This window comes from Leptinotarsa decemlineata, unplaced genomic scaffold, assembly GCF_025532065.1.
Source record: "Leptinotarsa decemlineata unplaced genomic scaffold, Ldec_3_MD MMD2_tig00026282_RagTag_RagTag, whole genome shotgun sequence".
NCBI lineage: Eukaryota > Metazoa > Arthropoda > Insecta > Coleoptera > Chrysomelidae > Leptinotarsa > Leptinotarsa decemlineata.
In genome coordinates, this window is record NW_027412668.1 from 7,287,097 (window position 1) to 7,301,861 (window position 14,765).

At 33.1% G+C, this 14,765-nt stretch overlaps 1 protein-coding gene across 2 annotated transcripts in view; it reads right to left on the bottom strand.

The window, feature by feature from the left end:
* Fak (protein tyrosine kinase 2 Fak) overlaps positions 1–13,600 on the bottom strand; it is a 117,919-nt gene extending 104,319 nt beyond the window's left edge. Inside the window, exon 1 of one of the 2 annotated variants that reach the window (XM_074179738.1) lies at positions 13,429–13,600. Coding sequence is in view for 1 of the 2 variants with exons in the window: in XM_074179737.1 (XP_074035838.1) it covers positions 6,098–6,171 (74 nt within the window). In the remaining variant the exon portion in view is untranslated. Of the gene's footprint in view, positions 1–6,097; positions 6,843–13,428 lie in introns of those variants that run through there. The other variant, XM_074179737.1, reaches the window with a different exon arrangement.
* Between the last annotated feature and the right edge of the window lie 1,165 nt (positions 13,601–14,765).

Here is a 14,765-nt window from a genome sequence, read left to right on the forward strand (position 1 = left end):
ACAATAAGAAACCATTTATTCATGTGTAGATCATGCAAAGAAGTAACTTTCAGACACAAAATGAAACAAAAAATGCTTTAGAAACAACTACTTTTATATGAACATGGAATTATACAAAAAATACTTTTTTTCTATTCAGTGTATACTCCAAACATTCGTTATAGAATTGAATCAGATATTATTATTGCTGCACGATATAGTGTATGAAGAAGAAAAATTTCACTCACACGGAAAACTGTCATCCTCAATAGCGGACATCGATGTTTCGGAATAAGGCACTTCCCTTATTGTCTCTTCAGCACCAATCTAGAGGTTCCTCAATATTGATATTTTGTTAAAATAGATAGTTTTTGAAAAATACATTCCAATACTATTTTTTTAATGTTTTCCCGAAAAATTTCATTTATCCTTTAAAAAATGCAATTGCACAATGGCATGCATTTGAGAATGAATAGCACTATCAATTATAATAAAACTCTTTCACACTATTAACTTTACTGATTTATACAATTGTTACAGTTGTCAATTACATAATGATGGAAATTCTAGGAAAATAGGTAGGTTTCTGTTAAAATCTCAACCAGAATTACCCGTTTTTGTTTCACGACAAACTATCAACGAATTTTTTAAAAAAATACTTCAATGCATCGATTCTTGAAACGTTTTTAAGGGAGCGAGGCTATACTACTACTTTCTGGCCGCGCAGCAGAATATGGAAGGGTGATTTAAAACGAGGGGTGGTGTTTTGTTTTATTTTTTAAGGTTGGACCCTAAATTTAAACATCACGACTGCACAAACATTGACAGAACCGTAAAAAGGCTATTACCTATTTTTTTTATTCATCACTTATAGAAAACTCATGAACGATATTATCGACCTCATATATTTAATGCTACATTTATTTGTACCATTATATAATGAATGAACTGACAGATCCGTTACTTGATAAAAAAATCATGACACTATCTCTGATAATAATGAAACAATTTTGACATTTTTTTTTTTCGTTTCTGGGCGCTACTTGTGGATTTCTCCACCTACTTACAACTACTCAAAGTAGTTCAGGAACCATCGGTAGTTGGAGAATTCCACAAGTATGTTTTTGGATGTTATAAAAGTTGAATAGTCCATGTTTCAATATTGGTATCGATAATTGAGATATAATCGAAGTACACGATATTGTGCACACTTAAATTTGGCGGCACTCTCAAAGGCCAAAAAAACCAATACATAGAAATGAACCGGCTGCGAACTAGTCCACGTGGCATATAGAATTAGCAGTTCGTATTAGATAATTTTTACTAACCGAGTTTCATGATTGGCGGAAGAGTCATAAAATTAAATTTGAAGTCATGTTACGGTGACGAATAGAAATCGGGGAATGCGGGGATGGTTATCGCCGTCGTGCCATCAATTCTCAGTTCAGGAACTGATCGCGATTTGAGTGTTGAAATTCGATATTGGTGCAGTTATAATTACTTATGTTATCTGTTCAAAATGTGGCGTCCTTGGACAAGTACTAATAGTAATAACGAGTGTGATAACAACGCAGAGTTTTTCCAGTGTAGTGATTCCAGTAGCGATGGTGAAAAATGCGAAATTGAGATACCAGTGAATAAGATTCGGATGCATTTGAATATTGAAACACAGTATGTTTCAATGAATATGAGAATCTACATCTCAGATTTGACCTTTTTCAACTGTTCGTAAAATAGTCAAAAACAAACCTTATGAACGCAAGACGCGATGTGATACAGGATTACCAAAACCTTTAGATGTTCATCTAATAAAATCATTCAAAAAAACAATATACGACTGTTACAAAAGCAATGAGATTCCTACAACTGAAATCATGAGGAAGAAATTGAACACTTCCGGCCTAAACATGAGATGCTGTGACAAAACTCTTCAGAATTGGATAAAAAAAAGTAGGATTTGGATTTAAAATAATAAATCAACGTCAAGCAGTTATGGAACGCTGAAGAATAGTGGAATTCCGTAACAAATACTTAGAAGAAATAACTAAATATAGACAAGAAAAACGGCAAATTTTCAATTTGGACGAAACTTTGTATGTCGCTCACGATACAGTTACGAAAGGGTGGACTGATGGTTCGAGAATGTATACGCCTAATATGCCAACAAACAAAATTTGATAAGAAGTTAATGAAGCTAATTGAAGAAGAATTAAAAAAGTAATTTCAGTTAAAAAGACTATATGCAAATTGAACACTTCCATATTAATGGTGGAAATAAAGTCATTATTGATTTAAATAACGACAGTGCTAGTAAAACAGAGAAAGTGAAAGAGGAATTATCGAGTAGGAATGCCAGAAGATGACAGTACTACCAACTGTCGAAAGCGCTCGCAGATAATTAATAGAAGATATAAAGCTTCAAATCCTTTTTGTAGAATTTAATATTGAAATATATATATATATATATATATATATATATATATATATATATATATATATATATATATTATCCTATCATCCTTTGGAAAAACTGTTTCAAACTGATTCAAAAATCATCCTATAGAACAAGTTTCCTACACATTCAAGAATCGAGTCCCAGAACGGCAATTTTGGTGACTTCGATAGTCGCGATGCTGCCTTTGCTTAATCTGTCCAGCACTAATGAAGAGTAATACACCGAAACTCGATTATTTTCAGCAAGGTGCTGCTACTGGACAAACAAGAAACATCTGCAAGAATTTACTGTACAAAGACACTTTCACAAATACCTGTCGAATGTGACCTAATATCCGTCTCAGTATTAGCCAGGCAAAGTAGTTAGGAGAGAAGAAAGTTTTGATTTATCATTGAAAATATTTATTCGCACGGTCAAAGTATTTTAATGTGTCTAGCACTCAATCAGAACACCTGCTAATACTTTGCGGTTCGAACGCTCTCTTTCTTTATTTGTTGTTCGAACTATAAGGACACCTTCGGATTGGTCGTTGGACAAAATTTGGATCTCCATAAATATTACTGATACGTCAGATATCCAAGTCACTCGTTAGTTTGCATTAAGATTAATCGGTAGATTTAACAATGAACGACCAGTTGAATTTATATCGTTATTATGTTATCTTTATGAGTCACGGAGTCAATCTGATCGGGCATTAGTCAGCTCTACAAATATAATGTATTTATGAACGATAAATTTCTTAGGTTTTATGGAAAAAAGTCAAGTATAGAAAAGCTTTGTTACCATACAGGAAAACGGATATTTGTTTTGCTTCGACACAATTGATAATACGCAGCATGCCCACACCAAGTTAATGGTAGAGTGTAGAATTCAAGCATTGCTCGCATGATCAAGCCGAGTACCACTAATGGGATCTGTGAAGGATCGAAAAAACTCTATCTAGTATGTTATTATGCTTTCAACTCTTTTGGCTCGTTGACTCATATAGCAATTCGAAAACAAATTATGAATGTACTGACCGGCTATTTGATCAAAATTACCTAATAACACTGTTCATGATAATAATGATACAGAATGTTCACAATAAATTGTATTTTAGATGACTTTCGCTACATGATAGCTTCATCATTCGGACAGAATAATAGTAGCGTAGATAAATATTATCATGGATAATTCGAAAATTCGAAAGCTAATGAATCTAGCTTTCAAATTGTGTTCCAAAAAAGTAAAGTTGACATAATCCGCATGAAATGATGCTCAGGAAAAACTAAATATAAACTGAATATGTTTTTTTTTCTAAATGATTGCGTTATTGATTCTAGATTGATGAAATTTGGTATACGGTCATAAAATTGTAGAAGAAACAACTGACATTTTTCGTAATTCCGACGAGAAATGACATTTTTGAAATTCTTCGAAAAAAATGTCAATTTTGACAAGTACCGACTAACAGTTAGTGATAAATGTTTGTGTTATTTTTTATTTAATTCAGTCAGAATATTACTGGAGTTTTACCAACACCAAACCGTTATTTTAGTACCTCGATACGTGTGGTGGATAAATTTGAGTCCACGATCGGCCAACACCCGTACGTCGACGAAACGCAAGATCTGTCGAAAACATCGCCCTTGTCTGTGAGAGTGTGCAGGAGAATCCGAGGCAGTTAATTTCACGTAGCTCACAAGAATTCGACCTTTCGCAGACCACAACTTGGCGAATTTTGCGTCGTGACAAAATATGTGCAAGTAACAGCACACATAAGAGCATTATACACTCATATCCAAGATAGAATGTTAGAAAATGCTTCTAAATTCTCTTTGTGAAAGAGTCAAATCCAAATCAATCATTGCATTGAAGTTGTTGGCTAGTAGAAACATGGTCACAAGAGGGGCCCCAGAAGTTGTTACCAATTGAAGTATATAGAACATAGCTAGTCTTCGAGTTATACGAAAAGGTACATTGAATTTGATGAAAGCTAACAATTCAGGATAATTTATTATATTGTTGATAATTTTGTAGAGTAAAACCAACATGCAAAGGGTAAGCCTATGTTCCGAAGATAAAATTTCAAATTCAGTTCTGTCATAAGTTGTTCGTACTGTATTATAATCTGCTCTAGTATGATATTTTTTGAAACACATGTATCTCAGAAATTTTGTTTTGTATTTTTTAAACCTTCTGAAGTATTGTCGGACTTTTCCTTGACCATATTATTGACGCAAATTCTAATTCAGGTTTAACCTGTGCATAGTAGACACACTTGATATTATTAATATTTTTGAAGTTTTTAGTTTGTCAACATTCGATTTGAAGAACGAATTATTCCATGAATATGATTTGCAAACAAGACATTATTGTATGTTACACCTAGATCCTTGATATCTTGGCAGAGTTTCTCCATTTGTTATATATTCAACGTCAATAGTATTTTTCATGTGTGACATAGGTATTGAGCTACATTTTTCAACATTGAAAAAAAGATTATTTTCACAGCTCCATCTATGAACATTACGTAGATCTTTTTGTAACTTGACGCAGTTTCTATAATTTTTTAAATCGTTAAAATTCTACAAGTCTTCTGCAAACAGCAAGCAATCTGAATACTGAAGTACCGAAGACAAATCATTAACAAACATAATGAAAAGGGGGGTCCAAAATTGGAGCCCTGAGTTACTCCCGAGTTGGCACAACACTTTTTAGAAAAATCACTATTGTGTTCAACAGTGAAAGACCTACCTTTTAGGTGATTTTTTATTACTTCGAGAAAATTATGCGACAACCAAAAACTAATCGATTTATTGATATATGGATACATGATCCACTTTATCAAATACCTTTTGAAAATCTGTGAATACTACATCTGATATAAACTATAAACTTGCCAGTTACAAAACCATGTTTTTAAGAAGTAACATATTTCTCAATATGATGACACAATTTAACGTAAATCAACTGTTCAAATAACTTAGACGGTGCATACATAATAGAAATGCATCTACAATTTCCGATATCTATTCGGTTTGCAGACTTAGATATTGGAGTATTATATTATAATTATTATTATATTATTATAAAATTGAATATATGTAGTAAAGGTTCACTCAACCAATCGTTGGAAGCTTTAAGAATATATGGTGGAATTCCGTCTATTCCAGCTGATTTCTTAGGTTTGAGCTTTTCAACTGTGTCATATGAAACGGAAACATACTGAGAGGCGATATTACGACAGATGAATTGACATTTGTTGAACATTTTTCAAGATACATCAAAACCTGTTTGATAACGAGTTTTTCCCCTTTTTATTAATTCTATATACGTCCCTGAGCAGTCAGCATAGATCCTTTTGATCGTAATCTTACAATGTTTTCCCAAACATGTGTTAGTGAAAAACAAGGCCTAACCCCTTTTGCCTAAACATTTAAATTACAATATTGATTGTGCTATAGAGACATATTGCAGAATTACCTTCGCTACTAGTGACGAAAGTTGAAGCTACATGGGATTTTTAGCCACTAGACACGGAATGGAAGTTATCGTGGATACTGCAGCAAGCTATTTTTTCACGTATATTCCTGAAAACCTTTCAACATCCCGGGGTAACTCAAATAAAAACATATTTTCACTTCACCCAAAATTCCACATCTTCTATTAAAAAAAACTTACGTCTCCAAATACTGGAAAATCCTGTACACCGGCTTCCGATACATGAGGAATCCTTCCACTTTTTCCACCATCATTGTACCACTACACCATCCTCTTGCGAAAACAAAACAAAATAACACCCGTTCGTCGTGCGAAACCACCACGAAAAAAAAACAAAAAAAAATCACCGCCTGTACCGTCGCAACGCCGAAAATACGATGTTTTCCACGATGTTCCGACCCATATTACGCTCGCACAGAAGTCTGTCTATTTTCACTTGCACTCGCACACACTTTGTTTATCGTAGAAGGCCGGGCGAAGAAACAATTATTATTGTTGGTCGGCTTTTATCATCGCGGCAATAACAAAATACAATCGCGGTCCGTTCGCGATGTCGCATACCCCGGCGCGCAAGCGTTTCTCGCCGAGGAAATGCAACCCCAATCGAAGCAACCCCTGTCCTGCCCGATGCTCCCTTGTTTTCGCGTGACTGTCTTGATAACGGCCGCAGATAAAGTGCGACACGAATAAGTACAAGGGCTTCGTTAGACTAATACGGGGGTATTGCGGGAAGCTTTTGTTATCTAATAGTATTAGAAATGGTCGGATTATCTTCGAAAATATGTTTTGTTTAAATGGTAATGATCTGTTGAAGGCAGCGGCGTACTTGCCAAATGACATATTTCAGCGCATGGCAGAGTTGATTGAAATACAGAGTGTCTCTAGTCTATTGATATTGGGAAAATATTAGAATAGGAAAATTATGAAAATTTAGCAGTATGAGAATGACATTAAGGGGCAATTGAGCTAAAAATTACAGAGCCAGTAGGTTCAATTTTGTTATTATTAATGGAACACCCTAATGTAATACAAATTTGTATTCTCAGAGAGTCATCTTTTCAATATTGCCATTAGCGATAAAAATTAAACCATTTTTACTCTATCAACTTTACTCAAGACGCGTTTCACCATCAACTATCTTCTTCGGTTGAACTTGTACATTAAACTATTCTAAAAAGCTTTTTATACATAATAGCAGTGCCAGTTTTAGCACTACCGGCGCCCTGAGCGAGATTTCAAGACGCCTGCTAACTGCAAGTCAAACCTATACGAAAAAAACCAAAGGATATACAATGACATAACCACTATATTACAACAACAAAAAAACTAAGAAATTTTACTTTTCTAACTTTCTTATAATCTTGTATTATGTAATCAAGGTCGATGCTGTCAGCAACTTAATTTTCCCCGCATGGTTTCTTTGTGTAAAAGATAGAATCTCGTCCATCCACCCTCTCATTCTTGAGTGGACCTCGAACTGCTGATGGGCACTTCAGCAAGATTGACATCTGATCTCCTGCGGTCGAAAGTCAGGCTTTAGGTGCTTTTACTCTCGTTATCTGTTGATTTTGATTTGTCGCATGCAAACATTACATACATACATACAAGTGTCTGTTGGTCGCGAGCCCTACTAGCAACCGTTACAGGTTACAGGTATAGTTGATGATATTTGTAAGGCTGAGGGCACGAAAATGGTGACGGCCGAGCGATGCCGACGCGACAGCGGCGCGAAAGCGACAGGAACAAACTAGGTCGCTCGCGATCTGTAATATTGTTGAGACAAATATTATAATACCAATACCAAATGGAAATTGATAATTAAGAATTTATCTCGTTTATTTTGTCAAAACCTGCTCAATGGGACAGTAAAAATGTTCACTTCAGCTCGTAATAAAGAGTACAATATTCGCCAAAATTACTTCTTCCGTCATTTACTGAATGAACACCATCTCTATGTAATAACTACGTTCTCATTAGTAGACTTGGCTCCAATATTTCTCTTCGACGTAAACTTGTGTTACTATGACGCGGCATGTTGCTCAAAACTCTACTCCAACACGTGTCCACGCAAAATACTCATCGCCCCGCACCGAACCGCCCCTCGGTCGTCATCGCTTGACCGTCGCGATTTTCGTGCCCCCAGCCTAATGGATACAGTGCTTGTAAGTCGCGATCTTTGATGGTTTGACGAGTCAAAAAAGATGTCAGACTTGAAAGTTCATCACACAACAGACAACCATCTATATCTGATTTAGAATCATTTCTGACCAGAGTTTGAGAAGGTTGGATTTTTCCAGAATAGTTTTTATATTTTATAAAAAACCAAGATCCCGAGTATTCGTTTAACTGTTCAAATCTTTCTACGGCGGAAAATAATGTAGTGTCCAAAAAAAGTTGAAAAATCCAACCTCAATTTTTTTCTGAAAAAGTTATAAGCTCACTGCTGGCAGTTTCACTAGCTTAACGCTCAACAGCGCCCAACCGCGATATACCCCAACGCCGCTACTGTATAATAGTACTTTCAAAACTTAATAAGTTAATAATGGAAATTCTAGAAAAACAGGTAGATTTAAAAAAAAGTAATTACAATACAATATTAATTCTAGGTAAACAGGTTAATATCAAACAATTTTATGAAAACAAGTTCAATAAGTACTTCCTACAAGAAGGAAGATTAAAACTAATCTCCCTTCTTGATGATCACTTGGTGATCGAAACACGTATCTAAGTGTTAAAATTAGTTTAATCTTCCTCTTGAAGATGATCACTTGTGGTCGAAACAAGTGTCGAGGAGTTGAAATAACGGTTTGGTGTAATATTATTCAAGTTCAATAAGGTTGAGTATTTAACTTCTACAGTACAATTCCATATTATCAGGTACCTAATTCTCAGAAATATTATTGCATTACAACAAAAATATTGTTGTCAAGGCTGTGATTATATATATTTCATTTTTCCTCATCTGTACTATAATTTCCGTACGCCACTGAAAGGGACGGATTAAGACAAAAACGTCAGTCATTTTTGAGAATTTTGTGCCTACTTTTTTGGAATTATAGTATAGTATAGTTGGTCGCTTAATAAGAAATTTGATTGTTTTCTACTTCATGTCGAAATCAAGTTTATTCTCTAAAAGGTGGCAAACATTAGTGGATTTTTTTCTTTGGTGCAGAACTTTTTAAATAATCCGAAATTCTCGTTTTGAAATTTCTAAACGTTTTTCCTATATAAACTTCAATATTCTATCCACATGTTAGCTTGTAGACACCTGACTCATTATCTTTATCTCTGTTTGACTTGGTGTTTTTTATATCTTCCCAAAAGTCCTAGTCTTGTTATGCTATGTTAATGGTCTGAAGTCTTTCCAATTTTATGATGATTTTCCGGTAAATGTGAATTTTTTATAGGTGTTAGTACTATTTTTAATGGATATATATGGCCTGTCTGAATAGTTTGAATGTGATATGAAGAATCATGTTCGGGTTGAAGTTGTTATTTACAGTAATTTGTTTTATCAAATTTACCTACTTCCTTATAAAAAATTTCCGTGGACATCGGGATATTGACGAAAATGTGGATCATACTATGGTAAGTTGCTAATTTATGCTGATGGAGGTGATTAAAATGGTTGTTAATAGGTGTGTCTGTATTATGTAGGTTTTGCAAAGTCATGATTTTGTTACTGAATTAAAAATTTGATTTAGATATGTTGACAATAATGAAAGGAAATCAGAATGAATTAATGGATTCGTATGATTTTTGAGAATAATTTCTTCCATGAGTTTGTATGAATCTTCTGGAGGAATGTTTGTTACATGGAAACAAACCAATTTTGAATTAGATGGAAGTAAAATATTGGAAATATGATTTATTAGTTCAGTGAGTTTTAGGTTCTGAACAAAGATGAGAAGTGTAGTTTTTGATGGTACTAACCAAGAATTTATGGGATATGATGGGATTAGATTCTTTATGAAGATAAACAAATGAGTATAATTGTGGAGTGTATGGATTAGACACGATGTATTTGTATCTATGCTCAAGTTTCATGAGGGAGGTAGCTTGTTGGATGGATATTTTTATTGTTGTTTGAGTCGAGGGTTTTGTTTATGTAAATGACCCTAAAAGCAGAACTCTACAAGCCATCAAGGTGTCATTTGTTAACAAGAATGTTGCAAAGATGCAGGAAATAGGGAAAACTTCAACAAAGTCAATGTAATGTCAGATTCGTTTTCAGTGAGTAAGACATTACATTACATTTGGATATGTTGAGAGATAGATTATATTCTTTCGACACCATGTAGCAACACGATTTAAATTCAGGGCGAGACGTTCGCAACCATTAGAACATGTTATATTGTGATAGAGTTTCAAGTCATCTGTGTATAAAAGGAAATTGACATCAATCTCAGCTCCGATATCATTGATGAACATATTGAACAGAAGGGGTCCTAGGTTTGACCCTTGTGATACACCAGATGTGGGCTACATATTCGACAGACTTGAAGCCATTGAGTTGAACATACTGCTTACGGTTGTAAAAATACGATCTGAAGAGAGTAATCAAGTCACTGGATATGGTCAAGTCTGTCGAACGCTTCAGAAAAATCAGTGTAGATGACATCAGTCTGAGAATGACAATCAATACCCTCCGCAATAAATTGAGTGATTATTACAAGATCGGTGATGGTTGAACGTCTTTTCATGAAACCGTGTTGATTGGGGCTAATAATGTTGTTGACATGACAATAGATTATCTTTTCAAGAAGCACTTCAAACACTTTACAAAAGTTGCATATGATAGAAATTGGTCTGTAATTTTTTATCTCCTTTTTTTGAAAATTGGACAGACTTTCGACATTTGCCATATTGATGGTACAGTTGATGTTTTCAGGCATATATTAGTTAGAGTTATTAGTGGTTCAACCAGAGCTGAGGAACAATATTTAATGACGAATGCTAGAATATGGTCAGGTCCTGCAGTAAATTTACGCTTCAATATTTTAAGGGTATGATAAACATCTTCAATACTAAAGTTTTTGATTACTATACCGGGAATATAACTACTGTTGTTCGCATGGTCACTTGATGTTGACACTATATAAGAACCACTGAAGAAATCTGCAAAACCATCAAGAATATCTGAGGGATTATCATTTAACATTTTATCTCCGATTCCAAAAATATATTTTTACTTGTTAATGAGTGACCAAAACTTATTGGGGTTATGAATAATCTCGCTCTCAGTTGTTCAAAATAATGGTTTGGTATCGGGATAAAACTCCAGTAATATCCATAAATCGGTGTTCATATTCCACATAAATGCTAAAATTTGTATTTTGAAACTAGGTTTTTTGAGTTTATCCTGACATATATCCCTTGTTCACCAAATTCAATCAACCGGAATGTGTGCAATATCATCGTTTTAAAAACTTTGTTTTCAAGTAAATGCTTTCTTGATAAAATAAAGATAAAATCCCGAGTCAAATTATTGTACACTTAAGTCATTTGCCTAGCAGAATTTCAAAATCTATCGATTTGCACACATTTTAACTGATTAAACTTGATGAACTTACGATATAAACTCTTGAAAAAAGTATATTCTGTTCTATTAATATTTGATGAGCTATAACACAATTTCCAAATATTTTTCGAAGAGTTGTATCCTATAGACACAATAATAATGAAGAAGCCTCAATGTTCGTATATCTTGTCGTAGAATTTATTTTTGATTTAATAGTATTTTGGAGCAACTGAAATTGCTTGTGAAACCATCTATCGACCATACTCACACACACAAAATATAAATGATTTTCAATGAAATGGCATGGTAATATCTTGGAAATATATTCTGATAATGGCCCGTAATAGTTTTTCCACTCTGCAGTTTTTGAACATGGTTTTGGCAGCCTTCAATCTTGGTGCTCTCCCTTAGTTTCACAAGAACAAAGTACCGAAACTTTTCAACCTTTTTTTTGTACAATATAAAATATAGAATCACAAGTATTAATTCACCACATTATCTTCAAACCTTATTCCACCTTCTTTGACACTTTTCAGTTACTAAAAAAAAACATGGTTGAAACATGGATTATTTCTTTGATCACATCATTACTTTGTAAGGTTATATATTAGTGGCATTTCGATTAATAAAGTTTTTCACGGGAAAAATGTTAACCATTAAACTGAAAAGTGACAACGGTGAAATAAGATGTTAAGGTCATGTGGTGAATAAATACCTTTGATTCTATAGTTTGTATGTTCTTTCGGAGTCGTAATCTAGGCGTCAAAATACGTAAGATACACTTTTTTTTTCAAAATTTGCGGGTGCAGCCTGTCAGAAATTTTACCTAAAAGGTAAATTACCCAGTGAAATTGTAATATATTCAGAAATTATATTTCTTGATTTGAATTTTGCCAAGATGCTAAAATTTATTTAAATTATGTTAGGCATTTAAGATCGATATTTTATGATATAAATTTACTGTTTCACTGTACCTGATAGCTGTACGTAGTTTATTATACATTTTTATGTATGAGACTTGTTATTTCCGAAATAAATAATGAAGGTAATGTGAATATTTCATGTTTGATAAAGAGTGGCTTAGATGAATCTCTTCTAGTCACTTTATATAAGTACCCGAGTTATTTTTTCTTCAGTACGAAGATGGATTGAAAACGTTCGTCAATGCATAAGTCACATGCTCATGAGAGGTTACTACCCAGTTTTATGAAAAAATTGACTTGATGAAATATGACGAAACACTTCCTATATTTCAAGTATATGTTGCCGTATGTATGGAAGAGAGGATTATTTGTTATTGTAGAAAGTTGGAAATAACAAAACTGAATCATTTGAAAACCTTATCAGATGATAACTACTGTTACATCAAGAACTTTGATATTAGTTTATCTAGGGCATTCTTTTTTTTGGAGCTTTATACTTTCCCAATAAATTTAAAAGTATAAAACTGACAAGAGACAAGTTGACTAAAATGTTAGGAAGATAGTCAGTGGTAATACATCAGGGTGATGAATGAGGGAATGGGCACTATCTGATATTCTTTGGAATAGTTGAGTTATACAGAATTAGTATTAATCAAGATATTAATATACATTTTTCTGTAGAAATATTCCAACTTACTGTTAAGTTATTACTGGTTTATTATAAGTTGTCAGTAATGAAAAAGTAACGAATTGTAGTCAATTCTTCTAATTTCCTATAATTCTGTAAATGAAATTAAATTACTGGAGCATATTAAAATATTCAATCATAAATTGTGGTAATAGAGAGGACAAATCAATTATCAATATAACAAGATGAAAATCTCAGCAAAAAGATAGAATAGATGATTCTGGAGGAGATAATAAAAAATATTTTGCTTGGACACGAAAATAATGAATCTTCGTCTTATTAGGCGACATAAATATTTTACTAATTTGAAAAAAAAACCGAGGTATTCAAATATAACTACCAAAACATGTCACATTGAAAAAATAAATTAGGCACTTACAATTTTCAGATTCTTTTGATATATAGCTGCCATGGAAATTGAAGAGGTCTCCTTGAAAAGTAATGACACGCTTTACTATTAAAAACACGTTAATTGATTTTTTTAATTGAACAAAATTGAATGAAACAACAAGATTGTATCGCAAGGTGTCAGTTCAAATTGTCAAATATCAAATTATTTTGAAGGTCATAAGTCATAACAAAAATAAACGCCAACTGTCAACGCGGATCGACAGAATAAAGAAATTACAGAGGTTGAAGTAAACAACATAGCATAAACTTTGAACTCTAGATTCTTGCACCGAGTTAAATTTATCACAAAACAAATTTCAGTTCTGTGTCACTTATTCCTAGCAGCGATTTCATTGTTAACACTGTTTCACACATTTGTGTTATTGTTTCTCTAGTACTGGATATATATCTTGCTGTAATTAATAAAAGGCGTTCTCGATTGGCGTTTGGTATCATCAGTGATTGACATGAAACTGACATCATTTCGTAGAGTACTTGAGTAGAATATATTCATTTATTCTGCTACATTATAATACGTGTTTGTTTGTAGCATGTTATAAAAAACGACCATACTATAGAATAGTAAATTGATGGATGTAGCCGTTACTACGTGGTAGAAGATCATGATGAAAAGAGAAATGAAAATTCCTATATTTTTTACCACTTTTTTTTTTGTAACTAACGTTACTGCAGTTTCGTCCTAGATGGACATTTTCAAACTTAAACAATAAACTCAAAGTTTATTGTTTAAGTTTGAAAATGTGAGTGATGAAAACATAGAAATTTTCATTTCTCTTTTCACTATAGAATAGTAATTGTTTAAAATATATAATATTTTATAATTATAATATAATGAAATATATAATATAATATATAATTTGTAGGGAATTTTATTCCCTACAAAGTGAAATGGTGTATACAAATTGCTATCAATTTAACGTTAACCACCAATCGAGAAGAAAGCGATCTTATTTTTCTTAATGTTTTTATGTATATAAAAAGAGAATATTTACAACATTGTCAAGTTTGTATGTAAATAAAGCAATATTCTCAGACTTAGATGGTTATGGAGCCATTGTGATTTGATTTTCTTCCTAGTTTCCTGCAAATATACATAAAAAAAATTTTAGTGATAGAGATGCATTTTACTTTTTCTTGTCTTCTCTACAATGTGTATTATTTTGAATAACCCTTGCTATTGTATTCAATGAACTTGGATTGGAATGGAAATATTGAAACTACGTCGAACAGTAAAACAAAAACAACGTCACGTCAGCATTTCTTTAAAAATCATTATGGTTTCAAGTGCTTCACATTTGAGAACAT